Source organism: Haliaeetus leucocephalus, unplaced genomic scaffold (genome assembly GCF_000737465.1).
Source record: "Haliaeetus leucocephalus isolate CR32 unplaced genomic scaffold, Haliaeetus_leucocephalus-4.0 Scaffold439, whole genome shotgun sequence".
Classification (NCBI taxonomy): Eukaryota; Metazoa; Chordata; class Aves; order Accipitriformes; family Accipitridae; genus Haliaeetus; species Haliaeetus leucocephalus.
This window is the reverse complement of record NW_010972875.1, coordinates 3353724-3376251: the sequence shown is the minus strand read 5'-3', so window position 1 is coordinate 3376251 and position 22528 is coordinate 3353724. Positions and strand designations below refer to the sequence as shown.

General features: G+C 36.4%; 1 protein-coding gene across 3 annotated transcripts in view; it reads left to right on the top strand.

Annotated features, from left to right (window-relative positions):
- The first annotated feature begins 119 nt into the window (after positions 1–119).
- Positions 120–22528, top strand: part of PDS5A (PDS5 cohesin associated factor A) — an 84457-nt gene continuing 62048 nt past the window's right edge. For all 3 annotated transcript variants that reach the window (XM_010574454.1, XM_010574451.1, XM_010574450.1), the window contains exon 1: positions 120–286. In XM_010574454.1, coding sequence (XP_010572756.1) covers positions 167–286 — 120 coding nt within the window. In that variant the 5' untranslated portion in view covers positions 120–166. The remainder of the gene's footprint in view (positions 287–22528) is intronic.

The following is a 22528-nucleotide window of genomic DNA, read 5'->3' as shown; positions in this document are numbered from 1 at the left end:
GGGGCGCAGCCGGCGGGGTGTAACCGGGGCCTTCTGCGAATTGAGGGTGAGAAATGGAAAAAGAGGGTTAGAAAGTCGTTTCCATTCTGCTGAACTTTTGTTTTCTGACCGATAGAGGCCGGTAGAGGACTGTGGAGACGGAAAGTTTATAACCAGCAGCACCAGGATGGACTTCCCTGCTACCCAACCAAAACCTGCTGCCGACGGTAAAATCATCTACTATCCTCCCGGAGTGAAGGAGATTACGGACAAAATTACCAACGATGAGGTGGTTAAACGGTTAAAGGTGAGCAATCCTGACCACCACCCCCTTCCCCGAGACTTTTGCTTCTCAAGGTAAACATTTCATCACTGGAAAGGAGAACTGCCGGAGTTCCCTTGTCATAATTGAAATGTCTCCTTCTTGCCTGTAGACCTTTATGGGGATATTACTTCCTTGCTTTCCCTTAAAAGAGTGAGCATTTTTTAAATTCGTGACTTTACTTTCGCGAGTTGTCTCAAAGCCAGAGTTGATACATTAAACTGCTAATTTGTACGTCAAATACATCCACACTTTTGGGGAGAGATCTGAAGTGGAATCATAAGTAATAATTGCAGGATATGTTACTGAAAATTTTTGCTCACGAGCTAGGAGGTTTTTGTGGGCTCCAGCACTTTGAGCAAGCGTAGTTGAGCAGGGGAAACGAGTAGATCTAGTTAAGGGTAATCTTGACTGAAAAGGTAGTAGCACTGTTCACAAACAGCAAAAATGAATTTCTCGAGTTTGTAGATGGTATTTTGAAATTGTTTCGTATGTAAAACCTGCCTCAGATTTTGCAATTTAATACAATACATATTGTTTCTTTCCTATTCAGTATAACTGGTGCTTGGCAAAGTTGCTAAATTTTCATAAGCAAAAGGGACTGTTACAAAAGCATCTTCTCTGCTTGCTTGACAGCATCCTGGGGGACTGTGAGGCTTATCTCCATTTTTTATTTTTTTAATCCCTTTTTTCATTGGAAACATGAAATACTACTGTGATACAGTAGTATTATTTCTTAACTCTATGCTGACAATAGAGAATAAAGGTGAGCATCGATCAAATATTGGCACAGCTCATTTGTTAACACCATGGTCTTTGGACCAGAAAGTTGTCGTAACCTGGGATTTGGTCCCATGCCCAGGGTGGAAACGTAGTAATAATTTTTTAGACGTTGGAGATACTCTCTCATCTGATCATCTGTTTTCCATCACAACAGTGACCCCACAAAGATTGAAAAATAGAAATCATGGTCTTGGCTAGTCAGTTAGTACATTGAAAAATTTTTGCCTATAGATGTGAAGAGAATGTAGGCTCTGTGCTTTGCTTTCAAAGCAGCAAGGCACATCAGTTGTTTCTTTGAAAACAAGTCTTGTTGTCCAATTACAGTTTTGAAAATTACTGAATGGACAAGTCCAGCTTAGTATTTTCAAAACTCCAGTGGCGTATTGCCAGTTACAGGAGAAGATCCTAGAGTTTGATTGTTTGGACAGAGACTTTGAATCAAAGTCTGTGTGGAATGGGGAGGAGTGCAGTTTTGAGGTGCTTGTTGAAATGGGTATTTAATTTTGTCCCAGTTGGAGAACTTGCAATGGTGAGCTGTGCCATTCCTAGATAATAGGAATAATAGAATTTCAAAGTCATGCATATACGTTTTGCTGGAATCATGTGTGTGTGTTGGACATAATTTTCAGGCTAACAGCAGATATTTTTTCTGTCATTTTCTTATGAACTACTGTTAAGGAATTCAGATGACCTCAAGACTGTAGACTAACTTTAAATGGGAACAAGTATTTTTTTCTTTATGTTTTTGTATAGACATATATAATCTTCATTTATGAAATCCATGCTTCTTGATATCAACTAGATTTATAAAAACAAATTCATTTTGGTATGTGGAATATTATGATGTTGCAGTGCTTGGGATGAAAATGCTTGAAAGAGTTTTGTTCAGTTAAAAGATAACTTTCCACAACTTTAAATATGACAATGATAAAAGCCAGCTTTAGCAGAATGTACAAATTCAGGCATGGATTAGTCCCTGAAACTGTAGGGCTTTTGCCGCCTTCTTGGCCATGCATAATCTAAAGATGCTCCGTGTGTCTCTTACAGAAGATGCGTGTGTAGCTTGGTGTTTTGGCCACCCGGGTTTGGGTCAGTTCCTACAAATTTCTGTTCTTTTAGCTTATTGAAGTCATGGTCAACTTAATTTGTTACAAATTTGAGTCCTTATTAGCAACTTTACTGATATCACATCTGCATTTTTGGGTCCAGACCTCTTCTTGTAATGAAGGCTTTTCTTATTATTGGAACTTGAGACGTTCTGGGCACCTGTCCCAGAGTGCCTGAGCAGCAGCTTTTGTGCCAAGGACTTTTAAAAAGAATGTTTTTCTATCCTTTTCCTCCTTCTGCTTGGGGTTGTGGGTAATAAAATGTAGACCAGATTCTTTTACAGTGTTTTGATATATCTGTATGATAACATTAGCACTGTCCTGAAAATGGCAGTATTGAGAATTTTAAAATGAACATGTACCTTCTGAGTGGTGTAGAAAGGAAAAGCCTCTGGATTGCATATGTATGATGAATGAAACACCAGTTCAGGTGCTTAATGGAGTCAAAGGTGGCTTCTGCTGTGTTAGATTACATTGATGGGTCGGTGTCTTCTTAGAGTGGGATGGTATGCAATGTATAATTTCAGCTATTGAAGAAATGACGATTTTAACTGTGGTGTGCTATGGCTGGGGACAAGTGTCCATTTAATAGATGCAATTAAGCTTAACCAAACTAGGCAGCTAGCATATAACGGAGAGTTGAGGCTTACTGTACTTTGACTACAAAAAAATATTTTTTTTTTTTTCTTAGGGTAATATTCCTCTTTACAGTTTATCTGTTCAAGTTATATAGAGATTGGCTTTAGGGCTGTAAGTCAGATGCTTGTCAATTTAGTAAGGCTTGTGGGGAGAGGTGGTAAATTTTATTTAACCAAGTGATAGAAGTGGAAAACAACAAACAATTCTAAGGCACCCAAGTAGTCCTCCTTCAGTTCCAAAATCGAGCCAACAACTAAATACAAGTTGAGAACAACTGCACTAGCAATATTATATTTCCTCCTGTAAGACAGCTGAAGGTTGAAAGAAGTTTTAGAAATTCAGCATCTGCTTTGCTGCAAAGCTTCTCTATGACTATCGAAATTTTTCCAAATTGACTGTATTTTACTGCCTTGTCAAACACCAGACTTGTATATTGTTGTCAGTAAACTATTACGTCTCAGATATAACTTTCTCTGGTCACAAGAGAATATTTTGATGTCATTTATATTAAACCTTGTAATCATTATGAATCAGATTGATATTAGTGTACTTAATTGTCAGACATACTAAAAATAGCCCCATCAATCCAAAATGCATAAATCCTGACTTTCTCAGAGGCTGACTTAAACAGCCTTTGTAGGCAAAGCCAGAGCTGCCACTGAAAGAAGTGGCGCTCTCTACTGCTTGTCCCAAACTCTGTTCTGTACCCTCTCTACAAGCATTTTTTTTTTTTTTTTGCCATATGCCAAAACGGATGGGTGAACAGATCTGGGTTAAAACTTAGGAGGAAAAAAAACCCAAACCTAAACCTGTGTGAATTTTAGCCTGAATCATTTTCTTGCCTGATTTATCATGAGAGCTCACAAATACTTGTGCTGGCATAGGGAAAAAAGCAACTTCTTTCTGTGGCAGTCCTGCCTTAGAGTGTTGAAGGAACTTCAGGGTCGATCTGAATGTGAAAGTTTGCAAATGTTATCTTTTGAGATAGAGATGGGAACTTTTGCATTGTTTCTGCAAAACTATCTCACCTGCTAGATTTTTTAAGTAAGAGAAATAATGCATAATGACGAGTTCAGATATATCTTTGTACGAACAACTATACAGTTTGGTAAAGCGTATGACAAGTCTGTAGAAAAAAAGAAAACACTTATACTGCAGTATTTTCTTTTGCCTTTGACAGTGTAAGCATGTAAGCATAATAATTCATAAAATCTGTAAAAAGCACATTTAATCAGACACTAAAGATACAAAAGTACAAAAAAAAAAAAAAATTCTGAAACCTTCCGAAGGAAAAGAAGTGATAAATTAGTTTCAGCGTGGAGATTTTTAACAAAGGTTTAAGGCAGTGTAAAAACCTGGTTTTGTGAAATCAAGAGTTTTATAGGTTAGAATTTATTGATAGCGATGTAGTTCTTCTTTATCATAGCTGGGGTTAGTATTGTGTTTTCTGGTTTGTTTTTTTTTGTTTTGTTGTTTTTGTGTTTGGTTTTTGTTGTTGGTTGGTTGGTTTTTGTTTTGTTTGGGGAAGTGATTTTCCTTTTGTTTTTTGATCAGTCCAGTAGTCTTGTTGCTTTTCCCATGGTGACAGTCTGGCAAGGCATTTTCTGTGAGAGTTTCTTTTGATTTTGACACACACATTCACCCTTCCATCCTCTCCCCAATTCTCCCCCAGCCACCCTATCCCAAGGCCTAGTTTGTGATGATCTGGAGAAGTTAGCACTCCTAGTGTGCCTTAAAGTCTTCCTTATCTTGTCCCATGGCATTTCTTAGTTATCTGATATGTATTTGTGCCAGAGTGAAACAGACACTCCCTCTCCTTCTTCCCATTGTCTTCTTCGTGTTCCTCTGGTTATTAGATGTTGGCGTCTTTGTAGTTGGGCCTGTTGTGTCTTTATCTTTGGAAGATTATCCTCATACTGCTAGAAATAGTTAATGCAAATAATTTATCATATTATGTACAGGTGGTTTTTTAGGCATCTGTTACGTAATGTTAAAATTGCTTGTTTGCTGCTTAAAAGTTTTCAAGTAGGCTGGAGGTATGTGAGAGGAAAAAAAAATTGTTCTTTACTCACGCTGATATTTCTGCATAAGTTAATGGCCACTCTCTGACATTGTGTAGTTAGATGGGCCTTTGATCTGACCTGGTTATGCTTAAGTAGTTATTTTGAACGAAACTAAAAAAAAAATACAAATTAGAGTATCATCTGGGAGAAGAAAATCTATTTTCTATGGTGTCATACACTAGAATTTGGTTTGTTTGAGGGGAAAAGGTATACATATTAAGTGTGTTGGACTGTATTAATTATTTGCTGGCAAGACTTAAATGACATGGGTATTTTCATTGCTTAGACCTCTGACTTGCATGTACTTACATGCTTATATTTAAGAATTATAAGTAGTTCTGTGGAGGTCATATAGCCAGGTTACAGAAATGATCCGCAGTTAATTATTCTAACAATTTTAAAACTTCCATTAATTGTATTTAACTGCAGACTGCAGTTTGCAATGATCTTGAGCTATTGCTGGCCACATAAGCCTAAAGTCAAATTTCTAATTTGATTTTGCTCATAGTTTAATCTTTTTAATTAGTTTGACTCTTGTAACAATCAAGTTTTTCATTAACTAGGACAGGCCACTAGTCAGAGAAGAAGAAATCTTGTTCTAATTTTTTTTTCCAATGGAATATTAGCTGTTTGCTTTGTAAATGTCCCAATTTTATCAATCCTTAGAGAAACAGATCACATAGGCTCACCCAGTTCATCCAGATGTTACTGAATTTCAAATTGATTGATGATGAGAACCTTTGTTTTTATATCTGATAATTTTCTTTTGTTACAAGTGCATCAGTAATTAATGGCAATTTCACATGTTCAATATTATTCTAATGGTTTCCCGGCAACAATAAGATAAATATATTGTGAAAGAAGCGAAGCCCCAATTTGAAAGGGAGGGAAAAACAGAGGTTGCTGAATTAGGAATGATAACTTCTGATGACTGACCACCAAAATGGACAGACTAGTTCAGAAGTCCTTATGCCCTATTATAAACCTCAAGGAATTATTAATTTTATTCTTGTGGTGATGCTGTTTTGTGAGATGAGGATGTGATAATCACAGTTTAAAAGATAGGGAACTGAAGAGCTACTGGAAGGGTAAAACCCAAACCCAAGAAAAGCAAGCTGGCTTCATATGCCTGATTCGGCATTTCTAGAATGTGGCTTCTGAAGTGACTGTGCATTCTGTTGCACTTTACATGTTCAGACCACAAGTTCCTTTGATTTCAGTTACATATCTGAGTGCCTAGCGCTTCTGTAAACCAAGCCTCATCATCTCTGCGTAAGAACCTAGAAAATTACAAATGTTTTCTGTGAAAACTTTGTTATAGGCTGTTTAACAAGCATCATACAAAAACTTCATAATAAGTAGGAGGCTAGCATGCAATTCTTCAGGCTTAAATGTTTTAAAACATGGCATAAAATTCCTTACCTGCAATGTTTTCCTTCAGTTATAGTCTTCAGCTTCAATAAATAAGAAAGATGGCCTTTGGGCAATACACTCCTCTACCAAACCACCTTGATTAACTCCAGAGCAGGTCCTTTCTGTGGACTGAATCAAGTAATGGCTTCAAGTTTTTGGTTGGGTTTTTTTTTTTTGGTCGGTTGGTTTTGGTGGGTTTTTTTGGTGTGTTTTTTTTTTTAAAGAAAAAGAAAAAAAAAGGTATGTAATCACTTACCAAATACCTTATTAACATTAGAATTGAGGAGACTGACTAGAGATTTGAGAATTATAAGATTGTTTACCTGGGAAAAGAGATGAATAAGAGTTGCTGTGATAAAAAACATACAAAATAACGAATGACAGATAGTGAATTAGGATTTTCTGGTTTTGCCCCTGTCTCCTGAAGAAAGCATTCCTTGAAATTGAGACTTAAAAAATTGTTGAAGGCTAAATATTTCTTGAGGTCATACTGGAAGATTGCAGCAGAGCAGAGCTGAACTGATGTTGTCTTTAGTATGTGACATGCTTTAATCATATAAATCACTTACTTTAGGTAAGTGTGCCTGTCAGTATGTATTTTATGGTATGATGTGGGAGACTTTTTGTGTATTCAAATATTTTAAATAAAGTTTGGATACAAAATCCTTGACATATCACTGCATTCTTATGAGGAGTTTGTATGTGTAAGTTTGCAAAATAGCAGGAGCCTTAGCTCTGCTCAAAGACTCATAAATGAAGCGTTAATCTCACAACTGCACTATGAAGTGAAAGAAAAATTATCCCTTGGTTTGCAGACAGTAATATGGTAATGATTGATAGGAAGGGAAATCAAACATCATCTGAGGTTACTTTTCTTCCTTGTCTACTTGAATCAATTCATATTATTTTGTCTGTTTAATGCCTATGTGCATCTTTTGCTACCAAAAAGAAAAACAACAGACAAAATAATTAACAGGTCATTTTTTCACAGTATATATTATGGCCATTTTGGTAGTTAACGAAACCAAACTTCTGTCTAGTCCCCAATCTATGTTAAATGTTCTTTATACATGAATTTTTTCCAGACTGCAATATCTTCTTAATCACCATTGTTACTTAGAAATCTAAAACATATGCTTATTATTGGTGTCACTCAAAGCAATGTGTGTTTGCTGGCTCTGCAGCTGCAGTAAACTAATGAACTGTATTCCCACTGCTGTGCTGACATCAGAATTTGGCTGTTGCAAAGATGTCTTAAGCATGATGAAGTACTGTTAAAGGTAAACAAAGATAAAATTGGCAGGAAATATGTTCCTGCTTAGAAATGAAGGTTGAAAACTTTGTGGTACCTAGATAGCATGGGATATCCTAAACATGTTTTATTTATGTGAGACAGATGATACATACTTATCTGATGGAGATATCGGAGCTGCAGATGGGGGAAAATCCCATTCAAATTTTCTGTGAAGACTGGTCAGCCTTTTTAATGTCTTAGTTATTCTCAAGTGAGTTCCCATTTCTTTCTAGCTGTTCAGTTATATTACCTAATCTTAATGGTACTCTAAATAGTCTTCCATGAATAGAGCCTGTCACTTTTTGCTGAAACACTATTTGGTAGTCATTGGCAATTTTAAGCCTTATATTATGTTTTTAGTGTTGTATTTTAATACCTCATGGTAGAAATTATGACATCTGTCTCCAGGAGATTTATCAAAACTTTCCAAACTGTTGAAGCAGAGAAAAAGTTTTGTACTGGCAAAATATGTTCATAAGCATTAAGAGAGACATACGTCTTTTCTATTTACAAATTATTTTTTTAAGTGATTCAGACATTGAAGGTGAAGGAGGAGAAAGAACATTTTAGAAGGAGTTTGGAGAAATCAAATATTTCTGGAGTCTTCCCCCCCGCCCTTCATTGCTGGCTACATCACCTGAAAAATACACATGCTTAAAAGAAAAAAAGTACTTATGTTAGTGTTTAGTAGTATTAGCATTTGCTTGCAGTCATTAAAGAATTCCCTTTCCGCTGCAGTTGTAGTCTCTGTCTTTCTTATGGCTCTCTGCGGAAATAACCTGATTGACTATCAGGGAATAGCTTTAGATCTGCAGGAGATCTGCAGGTTTACAATGTTTTTTTTAATATTGTGTAACTTACTGAACTTCAAACTATTTTATCACTACATCTAACGTGAGAGACCATCGAAAGACCAACTTCAGACTTGTACTTATTATGAAAATCTTATTACTGTAGTTTTAAGCGCCTGAGAATTATTCTCTCAAAAATCGAAGTAAAACATATTTGTGTTTTTCAGTTTACTTTGTGTATGTGATAGTGCTTTGTCTGGACAAATGTTTTTAGCTTGCTTTTCTAATGAAATAAGGTTTTAATCTGATCAGCCTGTCTAATTTCTTTGTTACTGATCTGCCCTGAAGTTACATTAGTTCAAAACTTGCTGGCAGTTGGGCAAAGGTTTCAGAGATGCAAGATTTGTCTAATTGGTGCTGAGCAGAATAGAGACTTCCGAATTCTGTTTATGCAAAGGAAAATGGACCAGCACTGTTAAACGTTTCAAAAGGCAGCAGCCCGTGTGCTAGCTGGAATAAATTCAACTAATTGTTACAAATGTTGTAGGGGATGTGCTGCCCCCTCCCCATCTCACCAGGTACAGCACCCAGAGGGAAGTGGGCAGGTAGTGCAGGAGGATGAGAATGAAGGATGCAGAAGGGACCGAGTTGGCACCCCTCTCTCAGAGGAGAGTGATGGGGAACAGATCTGTTGGAAACCGGCCATGGTTAATTTTGCTGTTTATGATAAAACTAATTTCATACAGCAGCAGTAAAGGAGATAGCTAAAATAAAGCACAAAAACTTTTTAATACTCTCTTCACCCACAGACTGGTAGAGGGCTGTGCATGGTATTTGAAAATATTACTAATTTTTTAACTTGAAGTGGTGGGTTTTTAACAACTAAAAATGATACCTGCATTCCTTGATCATCTTGATGAAAATGACTTATGTGATATGCTATTACAGAAAGGGTAAAGCAAAAATGAAAAAAAAAAAAAAAAGAAAACCACTCAAAAGTAGCTAAAAATCTCAAAAGACAATCACTAAGTTCTTTAATTAATATTTTCGATAGTATTTTTCTTACATAATCTTTTTTCTGTTTATTGTGGCTGCTTAGAATAATGATTATGGTAGAAATGCTAAAGCAAAATGTGTGCAGTGAAAGTAGAGTTGAACTTAGGAAGTGCTTAATATAAAGAAAGTTTGCAGTTTGAGCCTTATGATGATGCCATAGTGTGGATGTGAAAAGAATTTTGTTAGAATAAGTTGTTCCTTGAAAAAAATAAACTGATTGACTTTACTTGTGTTACTAATTCAATGGAAGGAAAATGCTGTTGGGTATTTACCCTTAAAATTTTTACTCTTACCTTTAGATAGAGTAGTCAAAGTAGGGTAAATCCTGTTATTTTAATATCATTGTGTTTTAACTGTGTTGTTCTTCTGTTACTGTTCAAAAATGTATGCAGGTACCTAATTATCCAAAATGCAGTAATGGTTCTCCATAATAAACTCATTATTGAAATTTAATCAAACCATATTCATAATTTAGTAGGGAATTATTTGAAATCAAATTTTGAGGAATATAAAAATTGTTCTTTTCTTGTAATTTAAAAGAGTAAAAGCTGATACTGGATCACTGAACTCTCACTGACTGCAGTGCCTTTCTGTGGGCTTTAGTACTGATGTCCTAGTCAGTCAGAAATTATACAATTTTTCTTTAAAAACTTTGTTTATATGAAACAGTGAAGAGGAATCATTCAGAAATTATGTCCCTTTGCGCAATGGCGCAATGTATTGTAGAATAAGGGAAGTTTAATTCTTAAGCTGTTGCAGTAATAAGAATGAAATAAACTCGGTACTTACTTTTGATGGTAGAAACAGAATTAGCATTGGGGTGTGTATGGAAAAAGTTACCCTATATGTTTGGTTTTTGACAGGTGGTTCTCAGCACTGAATTGCTGCAGAGTTAACATTCATTCACTTACAAAGCAAAACAAAGAAATGCAAGGGAACTTTAAAGCTTTTTGCTGAAAATACATGTTTATATAAATACCTTATTCAGTCATCCTTTGTAAATGTAGTTGGCATGTGTCACTATTTCTGAAAAACTTCTAATCCATCTCTTCTCTAAAGCTTCCACTTCTGCTATCGCCAGTAAAATTCCAGTGGCAAGAAAAGAAGTGCTATTTTTGCTTGTGTGAAGTCAGTAAATGAAGGTCTAGGAGTTGCATTCGTGAGCTGCTAGTGACATTTTTTCTTAGCAAATGTATGTAGAATATGAAAGTAGGCATAACTCTACAGCCTAAGGGAAATAGGGAAATCTGGAAATAAGACTTCAGCTTTGTTCCAGTTGGAACTGGTAGTCTAGACTGCTGTAAAATATGAGAATTTTGCTTTAGGAAATGGGAGGTTCACCAAGTAGAAAAACTGTATCTTTGTAGAATATATACGCATTGGTACAACTTGAAGTAGGTCAGTAGAAAACCTAGTAAATTGTTAAAAAAAACCTCTTTGAACTGGGAGTGAAAACTGAGTTAAAGGCTATGTTTCTAAACCTCATCTGGGAAAGTGGGGGTGGCGTGTAATGTTTTCCAAAGTTACGCTCTTTCAATCCTAGCCTTTGTTTCCCTTTAAAGGTTAAAACACCTTCAGTCAGTTTACAAAGTAAAAAGGCTGCCATTTAATTTTGTTTCATTTTGACATCTTTGCCTATTGTTCTTGTGCAAATTGGAGCATTCTGATCTGAGTTGGATTTGTTATGTAGATTAAAGCATACTCATCCTAGAGTTGCAGCTCTGTGTGCCACTCCATTTCCAATGCTAAAATTGGTTTCTGATAGCCGTATACATCTGTGAGGATGGAGTTCTCCACTACATTTTATCTGGCAGGGAAGCTGGTTTGAGAGACATCTTCAGGGACTCTCTTACACTGGCTCTTCCTCCTGAGGAATTGTACTGTGGAGCTGTGCCCTAATTCACACTGTCTTGAGACTCTTCAGAGTCACTCCAACTTCAGTCTGTATGTGGGCTGTGTTGAGTTTTAATCTTCTGTATACTATCTGATTTAATGCCTGTCAACACTTTGGTTAAAAGGCTGGCATCATGCAGCATCCCCATAAAATTAATTTTAAAACTAGCCTCAAAATTTTAGCAATGAGGAAAATATTAATTGCTAGCATTTTTAGAGGATTTGTTGAAAGTTTTCCCACCACTTTTCATCATCTTTATCAATCTTCTGCTTGAAAACAAAACTAGGGGCAAAAATAATTTCATTGGGAAGGTGAAAAGGTGGAGGAGGGCTAAGTAATGACAGGTTAGTTCTGCAGAGTATTGCGAGTCAGCTTAGTAATCTGAGCTGACCTGCATAGCGGGTATTTTAACATAGCGAAAAGCAAGTTAGTTTATCAAAAAATAAAATAAAATAAAAAAAAACCCAAGTCCTCTTTACAGAGTGCCAGAATTGTGTTTTGAAAGCTTGTAATCCTGACACTGTTACACCTGACTACTTTGAGTACTCTTAAGTTGACACTGCTACTGAAGGAAACAGCTACACATCTTTACCGCTGCTGCCATTGCTGTTCAGGTAGAATAATGATTCAAAGTTGTTTGCCTTATGTGAGTCAGCAGCACTCTCAAAGTCATAGAAACAAATCAAGTTTGTGAAGAGTAAGAGGAGAAAAGTAAAAAATAGAGGCGCATAGTGACTGTAGGCAGGAAGGGGGAAAGTAGTATAGTTGGAAAGGATGGAGTTGCTGCACCAGTTGCTGGAGGATTGCCCTGAATCGAACCCTGGTGTGCTTCACTCTACTGGAATGTGTGGAAGCGCAAACACCAAAGCCAGCACTTTGAGCCGGTGAAGTACTCTTGCTTGCTTGTGGGCCATCCTTTTCCATGTGCCAACCCAGGTGTGTCTGTGGCCTGCAGGATACTGGATTGCGGAAGTGATCTGATTCAAAAACACTTATTTTTTCCAGGTTAGTTTTCATTTGGATCAATGTGACTTACGCACTTGCCTACTACCCCCTCCTTGTGTTGGCAGCAGCTGTATGACAATCTTGGGGTGGCAGAACTGTTACTTGCAGTGACAGCTTAATTTGGAACACTGTGTTTGTTGGGTTTGACCTTATTAAATCAACTTAAAGATTCATTAAGCTGCACCCCAAGATTGGGCCAAAGCAGTCCCACCTTCCCCTGTGCATTTTTACAGCCATGTAGTGACCTGGTTCAAGAAGCGGATCTAACCTGGCCAGAAAAAGGGATTTTTCAGTAATGTCACTCATCAGTTGCATGTGTGCTAGAATAATGGAGGGATAGGTCTGACAGATTTGGGTTCACCCACACTGCCGTAAAACTGCACCTTAAGAAATTCTACAAACATTCCCCCCCCGCCCCCCAATTTGGTGAGGCACTATATACAAAATGAAAAATGAAGTGTGTCCCTTGTTTTGGAGAGCTGCAAATGAAAGTGCAGTGAATGATGCGCTACCCTTCCACATCTGAAAAAGAAACTAAGATAGAGGAGGACGTTAGAAACAACTGAAAACAGTGCTGCGTTTATACGCAAATGTGCGGATTGTGCTGGTGGCAGTAATTTTGAACTAATGTGAATGTTGTGGAGTCCACAATGAATTTTCTAATGTTTTAGCTGACTGGCTGCTGTAATAGATCATACCATTCATCCTAATACATGATTGCTTTCAAAATAAATTGATTTTGTATTGGAATTGAGAATTAGTGTGGCAATATTTGGTGGAGGTACTTACATACACTTTTCCTTTCTTTAGGATGTTTGGTTTGCTCTTTTTTCCCCTTACTGTCTTTCCCATTTGTACAAAAGAAAGAATTTGAGGTTTCAGTATCTTTCAGGCCTCCATAAGGCCGATGGCTCACAGTTCTGTACCAGTATTATGATTATGAGATGTGGTCTTTGATGTTTAGACTGGTCTTTTCCTGTTCTGCAGTCCAAACTACTGAGTCTTGTGCTGTGACTTGAACTAGAGTAGGTGGTACAGGCCAGTGCTAGCAAACAGATTTCTCTTCATGCCAGCTCTCATTTTTTTTCCCTAATGCCTGCTGTAGTCGATTGTTCTTTAAACAAAGACTTGTGCTAACTTACAGGATGTATATCTGTCTGTACAGTAATATCTGTGTGCATATGTACACATAGACAGAAATTAATGTCTTATTTCCAGATAATCACACATTCAAAAAAAATTGTAATACCCAGCAGACAGGCTCCGTAAATAGCTTCCTCCACCTGCCCCAAGCATGAACTGGTAAAATGCAAGTAGTAAAATCTTCTTTTGTGTCATCCCAAAGCCAGCATTATTAACACTCCACAGGGCTCATATCAGGGACAGACCACGAGTTTACTGTTGCACATCAAGCTCTTCCAGAATTATTTGTAGAAGGTGAAAACCCTTCTTCTTTAAGTGTTACTCATTTAACTGATATTTCTTACACTTCAGGGTCTGAGAGTTGTGCAGAATATATTGTTAAGGACTCCTTGATAGGCAGAAAATCTGGCTGCTGTTGAAAAACGTTTGAACATAATTTTGTTTATTCTTCAAAGAGACACTGTTTACAAGGAGCTAGCACTTTTGTGGTGGTGTATGTGTTGAAATTCTGTAGCTGCCAAACTTCAGCCAACCTTAGAACTGAATTTTGCCCATTTTTCTAGTAGTAGTTTGTATATGGAAACTTCTATGAAAATAGCTGCATGGGAATGTTGCCAGAAACTGTTGGATGAAGTTGTATGGATAATTTTGATTATACAAATCCTCACTTTGAAATAATTTTATTTCATCTCATGTTATTGAGTGGGTTTATGGCTTGTTGTTTTTAGTTGTTTCATTTTGTATTATTATTAAAGTAAACCTTTATTTGTAATCTCCAGTTCAGAAACCATCAAAATAATGCTTAAGAAATGAATGTGTGGATATGCTTTGCATATATTCACCAGTCAGTAGTATATTGGGATTCCTGGGGTTCAGTCTTTTTGTTTGTAAATAAATTCTGGAGACCTTAGTTGAGTCTTGATTCAAAATCTCTAATTATGTTTCAAGTCTTTGATGGTATGTGAAAAAAATTGTGAGTAACTGATACCATTCATGACCAATGGATGAAATGTTCAGAGGCTTGACCAACACAAAGAAACTTGGGTACATTGATTCTAGATAATAATCATGTTGCAAAGGGAAGCCAGATGGAGGCTAATATCAATTTTACTATAAACTGAGTTTGTACTGTCTTAATCAGACCAGAATGCATGCAAAACTGTCATACTGAAAATAAGGAGGCGGGGGGGAAGATGTTCTGGTTTTCCTGGGCTTCTCTGAGATTGCTGACTAGGAGATACTGCTTTCTCACCAAAGAGAAGTAAGTGATAAGCATACAGGATGCAAAATGCTGAAGTTGGAAGAGCATATTCAGTGATGGAAAACTACTATTCTACTGCTTGGCTTGTCAATACCTGACTTTCACAACAATCAACTGTCTTCTGAAGTCCTCCTTTTGACATCTGAAAGCAGCTCCTAAGCAAATTCCAAACAAATGTTCTAGACACATTGTCAACCATATGGAGGTGGCCACTACCTGATTTGAATGTTACCCCATGATTTTACCACTATCACGATAATCCTGTGTGTGAGCAGTCAGAGCTCTGGCAAAAGATGGAGACTTAAAGTTAAAGCTGAGCAAGGCAGTGGTTTCAGGTGGGCAGCCTGAAGCGTTTTTCTCCATCCTTCAGTTTCCTTTGCTGGATGTTTCCCTTTAGTACTTAATTCTTTTTGGCCCTTAGTGCAGGGAAGTACTTACCACTGGTGAGGAAACTGCCAATAATAGCATCTGGGAGTAACACCTTCTGGCCTCTCTACTTGGGTAGGAATTTCAGCCCTATCCAGGTTATGGTTATTTATTCTCAACATCTGGAACAGAATTCTGTGGTTAATCTCATCAGTATTTTGGGACTATCTAACATAAATACTGAATTATTTTCCTCAGTATAAGTTACCTGGGCAGCAACTTGTTGATGTCTCCTTCTACGCTAATTTCCTGTAAAACTCATAGTCAAATATTAGTTTTCAACCCTTTTCTTTAAGGTGCTAAATGCCTTCAGTTTAATGCCTGAGTTTTAGGCCCTAAAGATTATAGTTGACAGCTTTTGTTTCCTGACCATAAATCTTGGCCAACAGCATTTTTAGGATGTTCAATGAACTCCTGCAGCTATTGAAGGCTGTTGCAAACCTCCACAATCTGTAGGCCAAAGTGCACTTCTGAAGTCTTCCTTTCTTGCTATGAAGACATGTTGCGGAATGTTTTGATTTTGAATTAAAAGCAAAACAAAAGAGCCAACAACACCAATTCAATCAGAATAAAATATTGCACTATTACATTTTTGGTTTTAGGATGGAAAGGTGAGAAAACAAACATAGCAAGATAACATTCCACAATTTTTAGTAACTCATTTCAGTATACTACTGACCTGTATGCTATGATCATGAAGGTGATTTAAAAAAAAAAAATTATAACAAAACACACAAAAAAACCCAGAAAAACAACCTACAGAACATGAATGAAACTGAGTTTCATCCTGTTTTGGCTTTTGAAGAGTAAAAACAATGGAACTTCATGTATTTTAAGTCTTGTATATGCAAGCTTAAGACAAACGTAAGAATTTTATGTGGGGTTCAGGACCTGAAGGCAATAACTATAGTCTAGAATGTTTTTGGATAAGAAAACTTAAATTTTGTGCTTACCTAATGTCTCATGTACGCTTAAGAAAGATCAAGTGGTTTATTTTGACAATCACCTGGTCAACTAGTTATCATTCTCCTGTAGAGTTTGTATGTGAGAGAGATCTGTTGTGTCTTTTTATAGGTAACATTTCCCTTCCCTTTTTCAATTTTCCCAATCATTGTTTTTTTATAATTTTTTTTATGTTTTAGCTGATTTTTAAATCTCCAGCACATGTATGTAGACTGCTGTTCTGAGGTCACTGCAGCTGAGCAAGTGAGGTTGAGTCTCTGTTCAATTTTTGAGTCAGAGAAACAAAACCAAAGATCATTTTTAAACAACAAGGCCTTATTTTTGCTTGTGGCTTCAGGCCACTTCAATCCAGTATTCTTGATGAAGTGTGCATTTTCTTATGTGTTCTGGGCGATCATAATTTTTTAGGCCAAGGCTTGCTGCCTTCTCTGTAAGCTTCTCAGATTTCTCTTTGGCACTGTCTCTACGTCACAGATGCAGACATTTGTGAAATGACCAAATCCTCTACCAATGAGTACCAAATTTATGTTTGTGCTTGGGGACAGGTTAGTGTTGTTTCAGGTGTCTGTTCTTACAAAGGGCATCAGCCGCATCTTCTAGCTATTTCAAATGAAGGCAAGTTACTTGCCGCTGCAGTGTATGCACCATCTTCAGACAGTGGTACTGTTGTATTGGTAGAATTTATTGAATAAGTTTAAATAACTGTACTATGAGACTCTTAGAAACTGTAAAATTTAGTGGGTAATAACAAAATATTTGACTTCTAATAAACTATTAAACTAGGTGTTAAAGTAATTTTAGGGGCACAACCTCAAGAAGTGGATTGACTTTTACATTGTTTTGTACTTTTGGCATTGAAATTTCTCAAATTTTGTCATGTAGAGGATAAGTGATTTTTCTGGTTGAACGTGACAAAGTGTTTTGCAAATAAAGAGCTACTATGCTTCAAGTGCCTTTTTAAAGTATGTTGGACCTTTAAAAATTTTCTGTGATTCCTGTTTTAGGCATTCTTTATAAGAATGTTGCTGGCAGCTATTTAAATGATACTTAGTACTTGCAGGTTGCTGATTTCAGCAACATAGTTTAGTGAAATGTTATTTTCATCTAAATTCAGCGTCCTTAACTCTGAGACTGAACTTAAATAGTGTATTTAAATATATAAATTAAATATATAAATAGTGTATTTTTAAATAAAAATCATATACAATGACTTTTCAGGCTTTGAGAAGTCTGCCTGATTTGAGTTTTCCTTGCATAGTTATATGATTTTTCTGCAGAAAATCCCATATTTTTTCTTAGATAATGGAATTGTTATACTAACTGGAGAGCTTCAAAATAAAGCAGAAGTGAATGTGGATTTAAAATGGGAAAATGCTGCGCAATGCAGGTGATATGAGTAGAGTCACCAAGGAATGGTCTGGGGAATTTGTCCAACGGTGTGTACCTGATGTCTGTAGTGGGAATGGTCATAGCATGAAGTCTTCCTCTGAATTCTGTTTCTAGCAAAGAAAGGAAATTGCAGTGCTCTCTAATTTGGGGGACATCAGTGATCTTTACATATTTCACTAAGAAAGTTTTAGTACAAGACGACTCCTTATTGGAACTTCTTAAAAAAAGTCAGATGTGTTTTGAAAATATTCTTACAAACTGTTAATACAAGGCTTTTTTTTTTTTTAAATCTCATTTATTGCCTGCTTCTTATCTTGGCAAAATCAGTAGCTCTAAAACTGTGATTACATATGAGGAATGTTGAGGGACAGGTACAGCAGTTACGGGCATATTCTAGCTATCCACAAGGCAAGAATTTGATGGAACCGATAGGCAAAATAGTTGCAGAACTCTTGTGGAGGAAATCAGGAGTTACTTAAAGTTCTCAAAATATTAGAGAAGGATTCCCAGACAAGACTTTATTAGCCCAAAGGTAAAATAACTGCAGAAAATCAACAAAGCCACCGCAACTCTGGGAGGTGGCTTACTAACCTCTGAAATAGTATTGCTAATCCAGAAAGGTATAGTAGAGCCCTGTAAAAGCAGTCATTGTTTTTCTTTCTTTAATTAGGCAGACAAAAAATGTTGGTTTTGGAAATACAATACATATTTTGGATGGGGCATAGTTTCTGATCAGCTCACTGTAGCTCTATGGCTTGAAAATATTATTAAAATGTTTAGCAAAGTTAGAACCAAGTGAAAACATAGTCCTGTGACTGCTGATTGGGTGTAAACATCCAGATCCAAGAAATAAAAACAGATACGAGAGAGAGACATGCATGGGCAAAATTATTTTGGTTTTTTTACCTTCCTTTCTTTTCCTCAGTCTCCTGCCTTTGCCTTTTTGAGTTTTGCTTTTTCCCTGGATGTACAAATGCATCTCACTCCCATACCCCAAATGGAAAAGTCTACATTCTTGTGTGAAATACTGTATCATAAAATGAAGAGTAAAAACATTAAAAATAACATTTTAAATACTGTCATGTAAAGTCCTCCAAAATGTTTTCTGTAAATAATATAGTAAAATTGAAATATTTCCACACTTTTAATATTGGCAATTATGATGGTAATATTACAAGTTAAATTTATTGAAGACTTTCATATTATTCTTTGCTACCTTTCCATGCTTATTTCTCAGAAACTGAATATCCTACATATAATCATTATGTCTGTAGTATCATCCTGTTGTTGAGCACTGTGGATTTGACGTTCATATCCTTATATAATTTTAAAGAAAATTTTTAAAATGGAAAATTCCTTAAAAATATATTTTTATTCTTTTAACATGTATCAGAAATCAGTATTTATTACTAGGGATACTTGTCATTATCCAGAGTAAAACAATTTAAAATTATTAAATGAATTCTACCAATACAATACTTTCTGTGTACTAATTATACATAATTTTCTTCCTCCATATTAAAGAATTAAATAAGACTTATAGCCAGGAAACCATTCCAAATACATTTCAGGTCCAATTTTTCACACACCAATTTGTTCCTGTGCTTTAAGAATTTCCAGAAGCTTTGTTTTTAATGGGGCTACTTAAAAATAGAATGAAACCACCAGCCACACACAGAGTAAGCAAATTTCTGCATTTTGCCTTCAGTCTATTCTAGAATGCCTTATTTTTGAGCTTGGTAGCTGCCTAAAGAGAAAAATTTTTTGTGTGTGTTAATATAGATAATAGTGCTCAACAGATAGCAAAGTTTTCTGGTAAAATAGTGCTTCATTGGAGAAAGCTAATTTGTCTGAATAGAAATTCTTTGCAGAAGTGTATCTGGTTTGGTAGGTGCAGTAGCTGGTATACCACCAGCTGCTGGCTGAAGTTTGCTGCAGTAAGATGAACAGGAATGCCCGTGTCAGCCAGAGCCTTCTGGGGAGGAGGTTCTGGTGTGATGTACTGTTGGTTAGGGGGTTTTTGTTGTTGTTGCTGGTCGATAGTATTAGTTTTGATTGTGAAATACCAAAACTTTTTACAGTTCTGATTTTTGTCTAGCCTTTCACATGGGAATGGAAACCCACATCTTCTGCATTCTAGATAATGGTTGTTAGTATGACAGTCCTGTATTAAGGCTCCAGTAGATGATAGGCGCATCAACAAAACTCTTCAGTATAGTTTTGTCACTAGATATGGGTTCGTGCTAGGGTTTCACATGATTTGCCTCCTAATGTTCAGTCCTAAGGCTCAGTGTAATCTGGCTCCTAAAGAAACCAGAAAATGAATGCCATGGCTGAAGAGTATTTTCTTGTTCACCTTGATACCTCCTTGTGTTACTGAGTATGATGGTGTTATGTGTAATTGCCAGTTATTTAATAAGTTCCATGAAAGAAATTTTAATTTCTTTCTTCTCTTACTGTCGCAGACTGTGCAATCAGAGCTAAAGATCAAGGTACAAATATTTTGCATAATTTTCTGCTTCAGTAAGTATAGCAAGTGTTCAACTCGCCACAATTCACAAGATTGCTGAAATAGAAAAACTCTGTTTTCTTAGAAAAAAATAGCTTTTTTTTGGTCTCATTTATTTGTTGTTTTGGAACACAAGCAGAAAAGGGAGTATGATGTGCTTTATACACCCCCTGCTTCTGGATGACTGAGTCAGGAAGACTGCGACGTACCATGGGATGCACCTGCACTGTGGTGTAGAAATGGACATGGATATAGTCTTTAAAACATCAGTATTGCTGGAAGCATAGCCCTCTAGTTGTGTTTTAATGTGAAACTTTAACACATGATTTTGTTGTGAGAACTGAGCCTAAATATTCACTTCAAAATGAATCCTTACAGTCAATTCACAGTAGAAATGAAAATGCCATTGTTGTTCTTTTCCAGCACCACCTCCTTTTTAGAAGAGGAAATTAATTATCACACAGGAGTGAGCTGGTTACAAAGAATCCTCCCTCTCCCATCTGGAGGCTATTATCAAAGTAGTTTGGAAACTTCATATGGAAATAGAAACTTTTTCACCGTGGGGAATATGCGTTTAAGAATTTTTTGGTTTTGCCCCAGCCATATATAACACTTGCTACTATACCTAGGGGAAAAGGACTATTTAATGAAATGCTTCTAACTGATGATGTCTTGAATTATCATTAGAATGTTTGAAGAATAGGCTCTTTTTAGTCTCTCTGCAAATACTCTTTTGTTATGTATCTATGTATGTGGAAGCAAAGTTTCTAAGAACTTAGAAGACTTTCAGTGTTTTAATTTATGAACCTTCTCTAGAGTACTTAAACAATTGTTAGACTTTGGCAGGAAAATTGGAAAGAATCCTATTACAAATCTTTCCAGTAATAAAGACTAGATACTGCTGAAGACTGAACTGCTTTTAAAAAAAAAAAAAAAAATCAGTGCTGTGGCACCACACTCATATCATGGATGTGAGAGAGATGGTGAGTAGCATGAGTATGAAGAGATAATGTGCTGATAAATATGTGCACTCTCTTACTTCTCATTATGATCTCTTATGAGAAGAAATATACATATGTTGTTAAAACATATGATTTGATCCACAGTATTATACCTTGTGTCATAGAAAAATTGTGTGAAACAGTTTAAAACTAGGATAACAAAACACTTAAAGGTATGTAAAAGTATGGTAAGGCCAAGCCAACAATATTTCTCAATGTTTTTTACGTTAAAATTACTTTAAAAGGTCTTGGGTTGAGTAGCCAAGTATTGTCATTCATCAAAAGCTGACTGTAAACAAAAAGTAGATTTAAATAAATAATTCTTGTTAATGACAAACCATACAGTGACCTAAGGTTAGATAGTACTCTGTGTGCTTGAAAACCTTTTAGCTGTTTGGGAAACAGGAAACACGATGAGGTGAGTTGGTTTGGTTGATCACAACCAAGGAGGATTTCACAGAATTCCTATTAAGTCAAATAATTTAAGTGGGGTGAATCCAGTGGAAGCTTTTAGGCTTAATGTCAGTAAAAGCAAGGTGAGGAATAGTGAGAGAAAACAAAACTATTTGCTGACTTTATGAAGTTGTAAAGGACTAAGTCAGGGAAGACTGATGCATCAGTCTAGGCCGCCCAGTGAAATCTTTAACTGAACAGCTTCTGTCCAAAAATCTAATAGAGCTTAACACTGGATAAGGACTCAAATGGTAAACACAATGGATATTATGCTTCCCTTATATGAGTTAGGCATGTGTGCTCGTTTGAATACTCTGTGCAATACTGCAGTTCTAGTGAACCTTTGCCTCCAAAGGTAGGAGATGAGGATGTGATGAGAATAAGAACCTGGAAGGCAACCTAGAAGTGATGGCCTAGAAAGGTAAGTGGGGAACCTCTGCTGTCTCAGGTCATGATACAAAACCAGGAAATACATCATTAAATTAAAATCAATAAATCAACTGATACATTGGATACAAGTTTTGGAAATTACTGTAACAAGTTTCTGAGACATTGAATTTAAAATTATCATTGATCGCATCTTATGCCAGTTTCTAATGAATAAGGGTAAAGGTAAATTTTCTGAGGGACTAGTAAGATTCAGATATAGCTGCCCATTTCAGGCTTCATGTGCTTGCCAGTCTTTAAGGTTAAGAATTTGTGTCACTTTTAGGTTGCTTGTTAAGAGTTTATGTACCAGAAGGCTAAATTCTTCTTACCTCCCAGATCTTGGCCATTGAATTCTTCCTACCTTCCCTTCTACTGGCTCTGGAATGTATCAGATCTGTCGATGATCTAACTATGCCTGTCAGAAAACTATCCGGGACTTTTTCTGAGGAGGTTTTCAGCCAGATTATTAAGTTAAATTGACTCATGGAGTTATTCAACAAGCGTTGGAGCCAGCACAAAACATGCAGTGGCACTGCATGGCCAGAAGCAGGGTGAGTAATGGGTAAGGGAGGAGATAGTGGCAGCAAGTGGTTAAACTGGATTGCTGTG